Below are 17,488 nucleotides of genomic sequence, written 5' to 3'. Positions count from 1 at the left end.
TGCCAGTGGTCTTTATCTTTCTGGCTTCTATGTGGCCCCTTGGTACTGTAAAGGGATTAGGGGTATGAAATAAGCCCAGGGAAGGGTGAAAACATCAGGAAGGACTGTGGTGACATTTCCTGGTAGCCCATCAGATTGAGGGCTTGGGTCATGAAGTTAGAAATTAAGTTGTTCTGGAAAACAAAGTTATAATTCCTGTATAGCTGAGTTTGTGAACTGAGAATCATACCTTCTACACACAATATTGTGGTGTTTGAATTTTAAAAAATAAATACCTATTGCTTTTACAATTAAAAAATGAGTCATTGCCTTTCCACACATCTCCTTCTAAGTGAATCTGTTCCCCTTGCTAGCACCTGCTTAAGGACGGAGCTTTGACCATCTATGGATTAGATGACCCTGCCATCCCTAACCTATAGTATGTGTCCTTAATGTTTGCATCAAGAATGACATTTCTTCCTAGCTGGGCCAATTATATTCTCTCTTTCTCTGAACACTGGAAGCCTGAGAGAATGAATTAGGAAGAGCAGCAGAAAGGAGCAGATGCAGAGGCAGGTACAAGAGACAGGATGGGTCCTGAGAGACCAAGGGGATCCTTGGTTTCTGTTAGGCATTTCAATCTCATTTGACTGTGGCCAGACTAAGTTTCTTATCTCTGGATGCTTGTGAAGATGGTAAACTCCCCATTATTGAGCTAGCTGGTGTTCTCTTCCTTGCAACTAAAAGATCACTGACAAGAATACAAAGTATTTAACCTTTTGTATCTAGAATAGAATGAATTTTTTTCCCTAGAGCATCCTTATATTACATATCATCACTCATCGTATGGGAAGAGTCACTATTTCTTTGACCTTTGTCTCCATGGTTAGAGTTATAATTACTTCATGATTACTTGTATTTTCACTTGATGGCTCTAAACAATCCTTTATCCTTCCACTGGCCTCCTGCCACTATTTGGCTAATGTCAACTCAAGGAAGGTTAATGTATTTTAATGTTTTCCTAAGAAAACTTTATTCAGTAAAATAAGTCAGTCAGCACCTACCAAGGGGGAACAGCACTGGTCTAATATAGCGTCTCTTAGATTGTTTGCATCATTGCTTCTTTCTAGTTCAAAGGCTAACTGTAAGTTGGCCATGCACGTTCAAATCCAATTATCATTCCTCTCTAGAATAAGACAGGGGCCTAAGAACAGGATGTAGGCACAGGGAGCTCCACGATCCAACTCATTCAATCGCAAGGAGACTGCATGACTGTAGGCATTCCCAGAGGCACTGTCCAAGTGTGGCAGACAGAGTCCCTTTCAGGGAGGCCACACATCTGTGATCTATTTCCAGCACTGCCATTCTCTGGCTATTTTCAAACTTGGTCAAATAAATTTATATTAAAAAATGTATTGCCATGCCTACTGCATGCAAAGTACTGTATTGTGTGCAGCAAGGAATGAATTTCTTCATTTCACAAACATTTAGTGAGCACCCACTACCTCGTGCCGTGCTAGGTGCTGGAAGTATCACCACGAATAAGACCCTATCCTTGCCTTTGAGGAACAGCACTCACCTCTCTGGTCTTCAGTTCCCTTGTCCAACATGACAGAAGTGAAACTACGTATTTTCTAAGATCACAACTAGCTCTAAACTTCTATGATTCTCAAAATTTCCCCTAGATCTGTGCACTACTTTTGGGGATTGTTTTGTTGCTGTTTTAGTGCAAGCAGAAGTGTACAGTATGGGATTAAATAAAGTTTTCAAACATACCTTGCAAACAGTGTATATTGAGTTCAGTCGTATAATGCTTTCCCCTAAATCTTAGTGCTTAATTCTCTCACAGTGAAATTTTATGGATGCTTGATATTTATTCAGGCTAGTGTGAGATCAGGAGCAGAATCTTCAAACCACTGAATTCTGACCAACTGCTTAATATGACTGTAACTCTGCCAGGTTCCTGAGTGAGAGACTCGCTAAGGACACTCCAGGCCAAGGAAAAGTATAGCTGGGCCCTGACCCAAATCCCTAATGAATACTCCATACTGATGATTTAGGCATCGCCACCCTGGAGCCACAGGACCTCCTTCTGCCTGCTCCAGGCCCTTTCTGACTAGCCACCCTGTGCCTCCTCTGCCCAGTTCTCTCCCGAGTGGGAGGAAGTCCCAGGGAATTTTCTGTGCCATCCACTTGAAAGACAAGTTCTAAGAGGGAGAGTCAATACAAACATGAAGAAAAAAAAAAAAAGAAATCCAAGAGAAAGATCCAAAGGCACAGAAACAAGACAGTTTAATGGTGCTCTTACCACAAAAAAGACCACCCCTAATATCAGTGAGATTATGTGTTATAGAAACCTGCCTCACAGTGACATGTCACTAATGTTTTATGAAGCCAAATGTTAGTGAGTGGCCAAAGGACAGAAAAGTCACAGGATCTGTGCTGTAAGGATCCTGGAGGCTGTAGCCTAGCTAATAGTCAAGGAAGGAACATAAGATTTGGAGGACACAGGCAGGAAAAGAATGGGAGGAAGGCAAGAAGTGAGTGATAAGTCTTCTAGGGCCCACTGGGTAATTGCAGGGGCAATAATGTAGAGTCTGAATGATTTTCTATAAAGGACTTACATACTCAGTGTTTCAGTTTCATTGTGTCCCACCTCCTTTCAGGGGGTTTCATATAATTTTTGTGGGGTTGGCCAACATGAGCAGCCCTGTCATAAAATTCATCACCATTGAGGCTCTAGACACGAGGCCTAAGAGAGCAGGTTAGGCCCAAGATAAGCCTAGTCCACAGCAGCTATCCAGATGCCTGGAACAGGATACAGTCTAGGCAAAAGGAGCTCCTGTTGAAAGGGCCTTAAACCACACATACCCATGGTAACTATATAAACTTGACCTTTTTTGGTATAAATATCCCAGTGTCAGAGGCCCTGACCTACTGGTCTAACCCTAGATGGGAATTCTAATATTTTTCCATGAGTTTGTCCAACCTAGATATAAGTTTAAAGTGGGCAGGAGCCTTAATCAACAGCTCTCATGGTAAAGGGGATATTAGCAATACCTTCTTCATGGTATTATTATGAGGATTAAAGGAAACAACTTAGGTTAAAACAAAACCTAAAAAATTTAAAAAGTGGTACATATTTACATGACACAATAAAAAAAATACAAAAGGATATACAAGGAAAGTCTCCCTCGAGTTCTGTGTCTTAGCCACCCAATATCCCTCTTCAGAGGCACCAGTATTACCAGTTTCGTATGTATGCTTCAAGCGATATTCTATGCTTATATAGATAAATACACACATCATATATTTTTCCCTCTTTTAATAGCATTTTCTTCCTCGTAAAGCCTGACTCAAGTCTTATAATTTCTTGTTATTGTTATAGTGCCTTGCCCAGCACCACGCCCAGTGAGATGCCTGCTCAATGAACCCTCATTTATAAAGATGCTGAGGACGGCACCCAGTGTGGTCTGTTGGCACCAGCAAGGTTTTCAAGGTTTATCTTGAGTCACTTTTCATATTGAGTGGAACTTTGTGTCCCTAAAATGGGTCCACTGCTGTTGTCCCTTATTTATAAAAGATTTAGGCCGGGCGTGGTGGCTCACGCCTGTAATCCTAGCACTTTGGGAGGCCGAGGCGGGCGGATTGCTCAAGGTCAGGAGTTCAAAACCACCCTGAGCGAGACCCCGTCTCTACCAAAAATAGAAATAAATTAATTGACCAACTAAAAATATATATACAAAAAATTAGCCGGGCATGGTGGTGCATGCCTGTAGTCCCAGCTACTCGGGAGGCTGAGGCAGTAGGATCGCTGAGCCCCGGAGATTGAGGTTGCTGTGAGCCAGGCTGACGCCACGGCACTCACTCTAGCCTGGGCAACAAAGTGAGACTCTGTCTCAGAAAAAAAAAAAAAAAAAAAAAGATTTAAAATCTTCAGATGTCAGGAGTTACATACAAATCTTTATTATTGTTGCTCCTATTCTACTGGCCTGTAGTGGAGATATGAATACAACATCTCTGAAGTTTTATTGGAGGAAAAAATACCCTGAATACAGAAGGAAGGACAGTTGTCATTTCATTTTGTATCTATAGATCTCTAAGGTTCTCAGTCTAGTACAACACACAAAAACAATGGTTGAAATTTTATTACCAAATTTGACTGCTGTGTGTTAATTTTTTATTAACAAAATGGAATTTCGGAGCTGGAAGAAATTTTATATATCTTTTAATCCAACATCATCATCACACAAATGAAGAAACTGGGGCCACGTGTAGTGGCTCACACCTGTAATGCTAGCACTCTGAGAGGTCAAGGCAGGAGGATCACTTGAGCTCAGAGTTCGAGACCAGCCTGAGCAAGAGTGAGACCCCATCTACTAAAAATAGAAAAAATTAGCCGAGCTACAGGTGTGGTGGTACACACCTGTAGTCCCAGCTACTCGGGAGGCTGAGGCAGGAGGATGCTTGAGCCCAGGAGTTTGAGGTTGTTGTGAGCTATGACACCATGGCACTCTGGCTGGGGAGACAGAGCAAAACTCTGTCTCAAAAAAAAAAGAAAGAGAGAAAGAAACTGTTTTTTTAAGAGATCTGATGTGTGAATTCATGAGAATAATTTATATAATAATTAGCACCCACATTGCACACACACAAATGAACACACACACACAAACACACACCATCACAGTGGTAGTGATACAGTTAAAAGAACTGACCTCAAGGGTTCTGCTTTTTTTTTTTTTTTGAGACAGAGTCTCACTTTGTTGCCCAGGCTAGAGTGAGTATCCTGGCGTCAGCCTTGCTCACAGCAACCTCAGTTTCCTGGGCTCAAGCAATCCTGCTGCCTCAGCCTCCCAAGTAGTTGGGACTACAGGCATGCACCACCATGCCCGGCTAATTTTTTCTATATATATTAGTTGGCCAATTAATTTCTTTCTATTTTATAGTAGAGACGGGGTCTCGCTCTTGCTCAGGCTGGTTTTGAACTCCTGACCTTGAGCGATCCACCTGCCTCGGCCTCCCAGAGTGCTAGGATTACAGGCGTGAGCCACCGCGCCCGGCCGGGTTCTGCTTTTTTAAGTTGCTTTATAACTACCATTGTAATGTGTTAATCTCATAGCCTATTATTTAACTTAATAGTCTTTCTCTTTGTACATGCTTCAAACCAACTCCTAAGGTTGGTTAATCCAAGGTTTTAATCACTGGAATAATGCACTCAGGTACAACGCAGATTAAGTAGAGCTGTTTGGCACCATGATGTCTACAGGGAACCTCTAAGCAAGGCCAAGCACTGCACAACTCCAATGGTCACTGCTGACAGAAAAATAAAATGCAGTGGAGTCGTACGGTGGAGTGTGCCCAAGTCATAGCTCACATGACCTATCTGCTGCCAGTCAGCGCCCACTCGTCAGAGACAGCAGGTGACAAAGGGCTAACCAAACAGGCAGAGAGACGGTCAGGCAATTCCAGCCGTGCCACTGGGAAAACAGTTTGGAGGATAACTGGGTTTTCAGTACACAGAGAGTCATTTCAGGCGGGACTGGCTGAAATTAATCTGAAAAACGTTTCTTCTGATGACAGTAATAGAAGAAGGTGAGATAATCTTTCTCTTAAGTAAAGTGTCACATGTTGGCAAACAGTATCATCATTGGGGGATTTATGTGAATAAACAATAATGAATAACCAATAACTCAAAGAAACCAATTGGTTTTACTTCTCTGGCTGGAAAAAAGAATGTTTTCAAACATGGGGAATAGAATCTTCTTTGTGGGCTTCAGCATACTCTCCAACGGAACCTGAGAGGTGATGGCCGACGCCCCCAAATCTGGAGAACGCAGCCTGACACGGCCAGTCTCCGAGCTGAATCCCACAAGACTGTAAGGGTCACCTTGGGATTCCTGCAAAGGCAGCACACAATTCCTGTTATATTTTTTGCTTGGGAAAAGTGTTAATAGCAACAATTCAATAAATCTCAGAAGCCATAATATCTCTGTGCACAGTGCTATACTATATATTCTGGGTGTGTGAGGATGGCTTGGATGTGGCCCGTGCCCTCCTGGATACGTGGCAGTGATGACCATACAGGTAATTAGACAAGTTTGGCTGTGGTAAAAGCTGTATTTTTGGAACTCGGCCTGTGGGATTACAACAGGCAGATTAACTCTAACCAAGAATGTCAGAAGGATCTTGCTTTGCATGGCAAATCTATGCCAGTAGTGCAGTCTCTATTCAGACACAGGAGGATGAGAGGGAGAATGAGCTGGAAAATCAGGTGGCGTTGAGCTGAGGTGGCCATCATGCATCTTGTGCAACACTCAGTCAAGAGGGAATCAAGCTTATAAAGAAGTTGAAGTAGCTGATAAGCAAAGGGGAAAACTGATCAGACACTCAAGAGAGTGGCAGGAGAGCCACGAGAGAGGGAGATGAGACAGTAGCCAGGCCCTTGATTTCTGTTCTTTTTTTTTTTTTTTTTTTTTTGAGACAGAGTCTCACCTTGTTGCCCAGGCTAGAGTGAGTGCTGTGGTGTCAGCCTAGCTCACAGCAACCTCAAACTCCTGGGCTCAAGTTATCCTCCTGCCTCAGCGTCCCGAATAGCTGGGACTACAGGCATGCACCACCATGCCCGGCTAATTTTTTCTATATATATTAGTTGGCCAATTGATTTCTTTCTAAAGTAGAGACGGGGTCTCACTCTTGCTCAGGCTGGTTTCGAACTCCTGACCTCGACCAATCTGCCCACCTCTGCCTCCCAGAGAGCTAGGATTACAGGCGTGAGCCACCGCGCCCGGCCGATTCCTGTTCTTTTTGAAGTTACATTCCCTGCTTTTCTGGGTTTGCCATGTATATCCCTCCTTCAGTAGACCTCTGTTTTCCTGAAATAACATGAAATTCCTTCTAAACAAAAAGCCTTGATCACAGCTGGATTTAATCCTGATAGTACTGCATGGCCATTAAAGGTTCTGGAACAAGAAGATAACTTGAAAAGGTGTACAGTTTAGAAAGATGCAACTCTGATGGCTGTGTAGAGGCTGCACTGAGGAGGCCCTGATAAGGTCCTGTCTTGCCTTTCCTCTCACCTACATCTTTGCTCTTAATCTACTCTACCAGCCCTCACCTTTCCTCTGTTCTCCTCTTGTTCCTCACAAACCTCCCTCTCATCTGTCGCCCTACTTTTTAACCTTCTTTTCCTTTTCCCGTTTTCTCACACCATATCACATATTTCCATAATTTCAACTGTTATCTCCAGGCAGACGATCCCCAAAGCTCTCTGGGGAGCTCCCAGCCTTGGCTCTTCTGGACAACCCAACTCTCTGTCCTTCAGACCCCTCAAAAGCAGCATGTCTCAGAGTTTATCATCTCTTCCCAGAATCTGCTCTTGCTTTTGTATTCAGCAAATGCATCACCATTCCCTTGGGACATCAAGCTGGGACATACTTATCTTTTTCTTTCCGCTTTCCCTTGTCCCCATCTCCACTTCCCCCAGTTAGTTCCTGAGTTCTATCATTCTGTATCTGAAATATTGCTGCATTTGTCCCATATCCTCCTTTCCCTGCCACTCCTTTAGCTCAGATCTGTTGAAAGTTTCCTGGGAGCTCTAGATTTTCCAGTTTTCTGACCACAGAAAACACCTATGTAAGATCAGGAGTTCTTGACTAGCTTGGTCAATAGCAAGACCCATCTCTACAAAAAATAGAAAAATTGGCCAGGAGTGGTGGCTCAAGTCTACAGTCCTAACTACTCAGGAGGATGAGGGAGGAGGATCACTTGAGCCCAGGAGTTTGAGGTTGCAGTGAGCTATGATGATGTCACTGCACTCTAGCCTGGGCAACAGAGTGAGACTCTGTCTTAAAAAATAAACAAACAAACAAAAACAAAATAGAAAACACCTATTTAAAAAACTCAGGTAATAAAGAAAAGTCTATTTGTAGCCTATGATTGGATATCTATAGGTCAAGGCCAATTATATCAAGCAGTATATGTCTAGATTTAGAAAAATCTCCTAAGAATAAATTAGGGCATAAACCTGAATAAGTAGAATAATTATATGACTAGGAGAGAAGATGGAATTGGGCTAAAAGAGAAGAGAAACCAGACACAGAATATTTTTAATAACTCCACAGAAAATGTACATGATTGGTAGTGGGAAATTGGATAGGGTTTTGCAAATTTGGAAATAGGGAGGAGCTTGCAGATAACAGGGTACAGCAGAAGCAGAAATGCCCCCATGTGAAATAGAATGGGTTTAAAGAGAGTCAGGGAACAGAGACAATTTTGGCAACCTCCACTTTCATAAACTTTGACCAATTAAACAAAGCTTTCGCCATGTTGGTCTGGCTGCCTAGAGTGAGGGAAGAGACATGAAGGCATCAATATCAAGTGAATCTGGGCTACACTGGCTGAGTCACATAGCACATGGGGATGGTCAGGTTGTCTCCTTGTACTTGACTTTCCCCATTCGATCTCTCCTACACATGTTAACAGGTTAATTTCAGTGAATCTTAGCTCTGGCCTGTTGCTTCTCAACTAAAAAAATTTCATTGGCTTTCTAAGGATTCAAGAGTAAAATTTCAACACAATCTTCAGCCAAGTTTTCAAGGAACTGTGATTGATGCACTAGAATAGACTTTGGAACAGAAGACTTGGATACAAATAGTGGTTCAAACAACTGTGCATGGGGCCTTGGCCAAGTTACTTTAATTCTCAGAGTCAGTTTCATATCTGTAAAATGTAGACAATACTCAATTTCACACAACTGCTGTAAGAGACAAATAAGATACCACGTCTTGTACACAGTACCTCATTCAATAATTTCCTACTTTCCTTACTACATGACCCAACTTCAACTTACTTTCTAACATTACTTTTGTCAGTATTTCTCCTTTTTTGAGACAGAGTCTCACTGTTGCCCAGGCTAGAGTGCTGTGGCGTCAGCCTAGCTCACAGCAACCTCAAACTCCTGGGCTCAAGCGATCCTCCTGCCTCAGCCTCCCGAGTAGCTGGGACTACAGGCATGTGCCACCATGCCCAGCTAATTTTTTCTATATATTTTCAGTTGTGCAGCTAATTTCTTTCTATTATTAGTAGAGATGGGGTCTCGCTCTTGCTCAGGCTGATTTCAAACTCCTGACCTTGAGCAATCCACCTGCCTCGGCCTCCCAGAGTGCTAGGGTTACAGGTGTGAGCCACCGCACCCAGCCTTGTCAGTATTTCTCTGACTGCACTATTTGTTCTAGCCAAAAAGAATTGTTCACTTCCTTGGTATTACTCCAGATTTTTCAGAGATCTTTGTCTGGGTTTGCTTGTCATTTCATTCTATTCATCAAGAAAATATTCATTAAATGTCTGTTATGTGCCAGGTGCTCTTCCAGGACCTGAGTATCTTAAAGTGAACAATTTAGACAGAGTTTTCCTTCTATATCGTAGTCCTTCTCCATGGACTTTTTCTTTTCTTTCTTTCTTTCTTTTTTTTTTTTTTTTGAGGCTGAGTCTCATTCTGTCGACGTCGTAGTTCACTGCAACCTTAAATTCCTTGGCTCAAGTGATCCTCCCACCTCGGCCTCCCAGAGTACTAGGATTACAGGTGTGAGTCACTGTATCCAGCCTTTCCATGGACTTCTATTTTCCTCCACACATTGAAATTCTGTCTTTCAAAATTTAACACAAATGCTCTTACCTCATTCATACATTCATTCAACAAATACTTGCTGAACACTGTGTACAGAGTGCTGGCTTAGGCAGTAAGGGCACAATTGTGAAAAAGATACCATTCATTCAGCATGAGGTCTGCTGGGGACACAGACAAGAGGCTAATATGAGGGTGCCATGTATAAGCACCCAAGAGGAGGTAATACTTCCCCAAGTTTCTCGTATCACAGCACACATAGAAAGGGATTTCTCCTGACTGGAGGTGACTGACCAGAATGCTTCTCTGCCATAGTCCCTGCCATCCCAAGGACTGAGGGGAACTGCCATCTCAGCACACCTATACTCCATTCACGGTGTTTCTTTTTTGGCCTGCTCTAGGCTAGTACCTGAAGGATAATAAAATGATAAGAGAAGAGATATTCAGGGTCCATCAATGATTCATTTAAGGAGTATTTCTTAAGCACCTACTGTGTGCTCAACACTGTGCCAGCAGCTAGGAATACAACAGGGAACATGGAACCTGCCCTTAAGAAGAAAATGACCAGGCAATTACAATACTATGAGATAAGTTCTGATAGTGATAAGCTCCAAGAGTGATGGGATCACAGAGGGTTATCTTACCCAAGTCTGAGAGGTCAGAGATTTCTAGGGTGGTAAAATATAAGTTCAGCCCTTCAAGTAGATGGTGGGACTGGGGGGCAGGAAAGACATTCCAGGGAGAAGGGAGTATGTTGGTGGACCAGGAAGTGGGGTAATCATGGCACATCTTCTTTGACTACGTCCATAAACCCTATGTTCAATATGCCATCTTCTCTCACGCCTCTGTGCTTTGCACATGCTCCCTTTCCCTGTCTGGCTAACTCATGCTTTGAGACCCAGCTCAAAGGTCACCTTCTTTGTAAAAGACTTCCCCAGGCAAAATTAGTCATTCCCTGCTCTCAGCTCTTGCAGTGATGACTAATATATGAGCCAAAAATCTAGGCACATTTTCTCACACCGAATTCTTTTTCTGATTGTAAATTAATTTTATTAGAAGCTATAGTTATGAAAATTAATTTTTTTAATTAATTCAACAAGCTACCTTTAATAAAAGGGAAAAAGTATAGATCATATTATGTGTCATGACTTTTAATATTCCTCTACTATCAAAATTGATGGCAATGTTGTATGTATACTAAAGAACTCATATTAGGCCGGGCGCGGTGGCTCACGCCTATAATCCTAGCACTCTGGGAGGCCGAGGCGGGCGGATTGCTCAAGGTCAGGAGTTTGAAACCAGCCTCAGCAAGAGCGAGACCCCGTCTCTACTGTAAATAGAAAGAAATTAATTGGCCAACTAATATATATATATATATATAAATTAGCCGGGCATGGTGGCACATACCTGTAGTCCCAGCTAGTCAGGAGGCTGAGGCAGAAGGATTGCTTGAACCCAGGAGTTTGAGGTTGCTGTGAGCTAGGCTGACGCCACGGCACTCACTCTAGCCTGGACAACAAGCAAGACTCTGTCTCAAAAAAAACCAAAAAAACAAAAAACAAAATAAAGAACTCATATTGTTAAAAAAAACTATTCATTTAGATTTTTGCTACTATCTCTATGCTAGGCGCTGAACAATTATTATGATTATGATTTTTTGTTTGTTTGTTTGTTTTTAAGATGTAAATCTTTTTTTTTTTATTTCGGCATATTGTGGGGGTACAGATATTAAGTTTTCAATAAATGCCCATTTCCCCCCTCCCCCCACAAGTCTGACTCTCCAGCATGACCATCCCCCAGATGGTGCACATCTCACTTATTATATATGTATATACCCCCCCCCCCCCCGCCCAATACCCTATTACTGTAGTGCCTATGTGACCACTTAGGTGCTGTTCAGTTAATACCAATTTGCTGGTGAGTATATGTGGTGCTTGTTTTTCCATTCTTGGGAAACTTCACTTAATAGTATGGGTTCCAACTCTAACCAGGAAAATATAAGATGTGCTATATCACCATTGTTTCTTAGAGCTGAATAGTACTCCATGGTATACATATACCACATTTTATTAATCCATTCTTGGATTGATGGGCACTTGGGCTGTTTCCACAGCCTTGCAATTATGAATTGTGCTGCTATAAACATTCAAGTGCAGGTGTCTTTTTTGTAGACTGTCATTGGATCTTTTGGGTAGATGCCCAGCAATGGGATTGCTGGATCAAATGGTAGATTCACTTGTATCGCTTTAAGGTATCTCCATATTGCTTTCCACAGAGGTTGACCTAGTTTGCAGTCCCACCAGCAGTGTAGGAGAGTTCCTCTCTCTCCGCATCCATGCCAGCATTTATTGTTTGGAGACTTTTTGATAAAGGCCATTCTCACTGGAGTTAAGTGATATCTCATTGTGGTTTTGATTTGCATTTCCCTGATGATTAGAGATGTTGAGCATTTTTTCATATGTTTCTTGGCCATTCTTCTGTCTTCTTTAGAAAAGTTTCTGTTCAAGTCCTTTGCCCACTTTTTAATAGGGTTATTTGATTTTTTCTTCCTGATTTTCATGAGTTCTAAGTATATTCGTTATCAGTCCCTCATCAGATGCATAGGATGCAAAAATTTTCTCCCATTCTGTAGGTTGTCTGTTTACTTTCATGACTATTTCTTTGGCTGTGCAGAAGCTTTGTAGTTTGATCATGTCCCATTTATTTATTTTTGTTGCTGCTGTGATTGCCTTGGGCAAACTATTCATTTAGATTTTTGCTACCATCTCTATGCTAGGTGCTGAACAGTTATTATGATTATGATTTTTTAAAAACTTTTAACAGTCACTTTTTAACTTTCTAAGTACTCTTATTGGTAATTTTTATAATCTCTTTATTTGGGTTCAGCTCCTTTATCTTGTGTGACTCTGTTAAGTAAATGACTCATCTCCCTTGGTACACGTTGAGGATCACATTAAAGTGTGCTTTGGCAGATGCTCAGTCCTGAAACCCTACTTTCATCTACAGCTTTCCTCTTTGAACCTGCCCTGACTCCTCCTGAAACTATTGATCCTATGGGCCTGATTATGAACTTGGCTCTTCTGATGCTTCTGGGATTCTCTACCTTGGAACCTTGGGTAATATTTCCCCTGACTGGCAGGGTACCCAGACATTATTAGTGCGGATGAAAATTTAGATTTAAGCAATGGAGAAATTAGTGTAGGAACAAGCCTTTGGATCTGAAACTGTGGTTGTGAGATCTAATTTCTGCTTCCTTTGTTACCAGCTCCATTTTATTTTATTTTGAGACAGGGTCTCACTTTGTTGCCAGGCTAGAGTGAGTGCCATGGCGTCAGCCTAGCTCACAGCAGCCTCAAACTCCTGGGCTCAAGCAATCCTACTGCCTCAGCCTCCCGAGTAGCTGGGACTACAGGCATGTACCACCATGCCCAGCTAATTTTTTCTATATATATTAGTTGGCCAATTAATTTCTTTCTATTTTATAGTAGAGATGGGGTCTCGCTCTTGCTCAGGCTGGTTTTGAACTGCTGACCTCAAGCAATCCACCTGCCTCAGCCTCCCAGAGTGCTAGGATTACAGGTGTGAGCCACCACACCCAGCCAACCAGCTCCATTTTAGAGCAATCAACCTTCTAATGGAAATTTCTTAATGAATCACTGTAAACTACAAAAGTGAGACTGTTTCTTTACCTGATTTCCCATCAGAACCATGTATGTATGACTACTATTAGTCATACATACCTGAATATAAATGATCATGAGTTTAAAAGCCCTTTATTTTTAAAAAGTTCATTTTCCTGATGTTTACATTTAATACTAAAATGCAATTTTATTATTTAAAAGATACCTACTTGTCACACAAATTACTCTTCTTTTCTTTTGTAGTCAGGGATTCACCTATGCTCTGATCTGTGGAATTCTCCTTGATCTCCTCAAGCCTCTTTTCTGGATTCACACTTTTATTTCCCCACTCTCCTACTCTCTTCCTTTCCCACTCTGTAGTTTAGGCTCTCATTATCCTCCATCTCTAATTTTTAAAAAAGGCGGGGTTGGGGGGGGGATCTCTTAATTGGTTTCTTATCCATCCAACTGTTCAGCATGAGATTTCTAAAATGCTTATCTTTGGGATGACTCTCAATTGGCCGCAAAATAAAGCCCTGACTCTTTGACTTCCCATGTAAGCCCCGGCAAGTCCAGGCCCCTGTCCTATCTCTGGGCATTCACCATCTCGCCCCTAAAGTCCAAGCAATATCCTACTGCGTGCAGTAAATACACACCATGGTACATGGAGTTGTGTCTGGAGACCGGGGATTTCAGGGCAGTTGACTAGGAGATTTCTAATCAGTCATGACGTCAAGAGCTCACATCAGAGGCAGAGAAGGGAATGCCTCAAGCTTGCTCTCAAAGTACACATTTTCCCAGTCGTAAGCAGCTCCCATTTCGGTGATCTTGTGATCCCCTCTAGAGCAGAACCAGTCAGACGACCTCATTGCAGTCTCTTCTTGTCTCATAGCATTTCACATCAGAACGACTTGTGTCTTTAATCCTTGGTTTTCTGGTTCTGAATTTACCTCGGCCTGGGAAGAGGGCTGGAGAACTCTCTCGCAGTTCAGTATTCACCCGAGACGTGCTCCGCGTGGGAAACTTTCCTTCCCGGCTCGCCCGCCCCGCCTCCCCACGTCGCCCCTGCAGCCCGGCGCGCTTCACAGGCCGTAGCCGCAGGCCGCAGCGCGCCGCCCGGGAGCGGAACCGGCGCAAGGCCCAGCGCGGCGGCCGGCGCGCCGCGGGCACCCGCGTCCAGGCCCGCAAGGGAAGGGCCAATGCCCGTCCTCCGGGGTCGCCGGTGCAGCGCCGCTTCCGGTCACGTGACACGGCGATGGTCACGCGGCCACCGCTCACCTGACCAGGGCCTCACGTGGCCCAGCCCGCTGGGACCGAGGTGACCGGCGGGCCATGGCAGGCTCCAGGCTTTGGTTTTCGCTGCTGCTGGCGGCAGCGTTGGCGGAGCCGACGAGGACCCTATGGCCCTGGCCCCAGTACATCCAGACCTCCGACCGGCGCTACGTCCTCTATCCGAACAACTTCCAATTCCAGTACCACGCCAGTTCGGCCGCGCAGCCCGGCTGCTCCGTCCTCGACGAGGCCTTCCAACGCTACCGTGACCTGCTCTTCGGTTCCGGGTCTTGGCCCCGTCCTAACCTCACAGGTGGGTCAGACCTGCCCCGCCTAGTTCCCACGCCCTGAGAGAACCTGCCCTGGGACAGCTCCCTGAAACCTCCTGAGCTTGTGCCTAACCCTCTGTTCATGTGCACGCCACCTTCTGCCTTTTTTTCTCTAGCTGGAGTCTCAGCCACCCCAAGGTTTAGTCTTACTCCTCCTTTCCCTCCTTCACCGGGCTGACTTCTGGGGCCAGATTCATTTGGAACCCTTTCCTCGGGCTATGTCAGATTTTCATTCAGAAATAGCTACTGTAGGACTTACAGTTCTATCAGGATATCAAATTATTGAAAATACTGTGCCAGCAGACATTTAAGGTGACCCTTCTGACAGTGTTCAAGGGACACAGGGTCCTTGTGAGGCTGTGCTAGGGCTGGGTAGAGGAGACCAGAGAAAACACTCAAAATTGGTGAGAAATAATACGAGAACATATGCAAAATAACATAGAAGTGTCTGGCACATAGCATGTTCAGTATGTGTTTAAACTTTAAGAGAAATAGAACATTTCCATAAAGAAATGAGTTTCCGGCAGCCACTTAGAATAAAAGGATAGATGTAAGTAGCCAGGTTTGAAAAGAGAGTAGGAAGAAGCACTTGAGCAAAGGCACTAAGAGTTTATAATTGAGCTCAAAGTTCTGGCCTGGTGTGTGTGATGAGGGTGGGAACTGGGGAGTGATGAGGTTGGTGAAAGTGTCAGGTTGGAATAGGGAGTCAGGAGTGCTTTGGACATTGGTTTCATATAAAATGGAAGGGGCTAGCAATTTTCTTTTAGGCTACTATGTAATGAGTACTGAAAATTGTGTTTGTGGATAATTATTCTACAACAAATTTATGATTCGAGTCAGCAATGCAAAGAAATAAAATTCTACTTCATGGGCTTAAAATTTAGAGTTTTCTTGATAATCTCCTGGAATCTAGCTCTCTGGATATATTTATAGATGTTAGGGCCCTATAGTAACATCATTTTGTATGATATTTCAAGCTTAAACTGCTTTAACAAAAGTTCTCATTTGATATATAGAATTAAATCTATTTAATTAAACAGATGGCACTCAGGGAACAACAGATAATTTAGAGAAAGATAGACTCTTGGCATCAAGGTAGTTCTTAACTGGTGAGATGCATTAGGCTGAAGAGGATAAAAGGTCTGATATTAAGCGTGGTAGATCACATATTTCTCTGAATCCTTCATGACAAGTAATTGAGTGCCTTACACAAGATTGGCACTCAGAATATTTTATTTTGGTTAGAGAACAATTCGAGCTTGGCTTATGCAAAAAGAGATCCTTCATCTAATTGATGTTTGTCAATCGCAGTGCTGGGTATTCCAGAGGTTACAAAAAAAGTCTAAGATGTAGACCCAAGCTCTACAATTCAGCTGGTAAAATATGAAGCAGAAGTACACAATCTATTATGAAATGCTCAAAAGATAAGTAGGGTATTTACTACTATTGTATAAATGAGGGTAATTTCTTTTTTTATATTCATATTCACATTTATTATGTATTTATGACTGGGAAGCAAGCTTAAACATTTTTAGGCAGCAGAGGATAATTTCTATGCTTCCAAATTAAGCCTTCACCCCCATTGCTATAGTTTAATCAAGTAAATAGGAATGGGGAGATTATCTGACAATGGGGTGCTGCAAATTTCCTAATGAAAAATGTTTAGAACCAGATTAGAAACTCAATAAGATGCTTATTTCAATTTATTACTACCTTCCTGTGAATGAATTTGCTTTATTGGTTGAGAGTTCTTGTCCAAATAATGAAGACCAAAGACTTACAAATATTTTCTTTTTTTCTTTAATTTTTACTTAAAAAACATTTTTTTTTTTTTTTTGAGACAGTCTCACTTTGTTACCCAGGCTAGAGTGAGTGCCATAGCATCAGCCTAGCTCACAGCAACCTCAAACTCCTGGGCTCAAGCAAACCTGCTGCCTCAGCCTCCCCAGAAGCTGGGACTACAGGCATGCGCCACCATGCCCGGATAATTTTTTTTTCTATATGTATTAGTTGGCCAACTAATTTCTTTCTATTTATAGGAGAGACGGGGTCTCATTCTTGCTCAGGCTGGTTTCGAACTCCTGACCTTGAGCAATCCACCCACCTCATCCTCCCAGAGAGCTAGGATTACAGGCGTGAGTCACTGCGCCTGGCCTAAAAAAATTTTTTAATATATATTTTTTACTTGTGATTCCCTTTGGAAAAATATTTTCTTTTTCTATTGTTTTTCCCTTTGGAATCTTCTCTTTGGAACATAATTTCCTATGAAAGCTTTCAGGTGACTTTGAGCTATAATTCTATTTATGCATAAACAAGGATGAAGCAACTGAGGGAAAGCAATATCAACAAGTTCCAAACTAGAGTATATTTCTTTTTTTTCTTTTTTCTTTCTTTTTTTTTTTTTTGAGACAGAGTCTCGCTCTGTTGCCCCGGCTAGAGTGCTGTGCTGTCAGCCTAGCTCACAGCAACCTCAAACTTCTGGGCTCATGTGATCCTTCTGTCTCAGGCTCCCAGGTAGCTGGGGCTACAGGCATGTGCCACCATGCCCGGCTAATTTTTTATATATGTATTTTTTAGTTGTCCAGCTAGTTTCTTTCTAGTTTTTTAATAGAGACGGGGTCTCACTCTTGCTCAGGCTGATCTTGAACTCCTGAGCTCAAATGATC

General features: G+C 42.7%; 1 protein-coding gene across 2 annotated transcripts in view; it reads left to right on the top strand.

Moving 5' to 3' along the window:
- Positions 1-14,487: 14,487 nt before the first annotated feature.
- HEXA (hexosaminidase subunit alpha) overlaps positions 14,488-17,488 on the top strand; it is a 30,572-nt gene continuing 27,571 nt past the window's right edge. For both annotated transcript variants that reach the window (XM_076004533.1, XM_012768240.2), the window contains exon 1: positions 14,488-14,806. In XM_076004533.1, the coding sequence (XP_075860648.1) occupies positions 14,554-14,806 (253 nt within the window). In that variant the 5' untranslated portion in view covers positions 14,488-14,553. The remainder of the gene's footprint in view (positions 14,807-17,488) is intronic.

This window comes from Microcebus murinus, chromosome 6 (assembly GCF_040939455.1).
Source record: "Microcebus murinus isolate Inina chromosome 6, M.murinus_Inina_mat1.0, whole genome shotgun sequence".
NCBI lineage: Eukaryota > Metazoa > Chordata > Mammalia > Primates > Cheirogaleidae > Microcebus > Microcebus murinus.
This window is presented reverse-complemented; position numbering and strand designations above follow the sequence as displayed.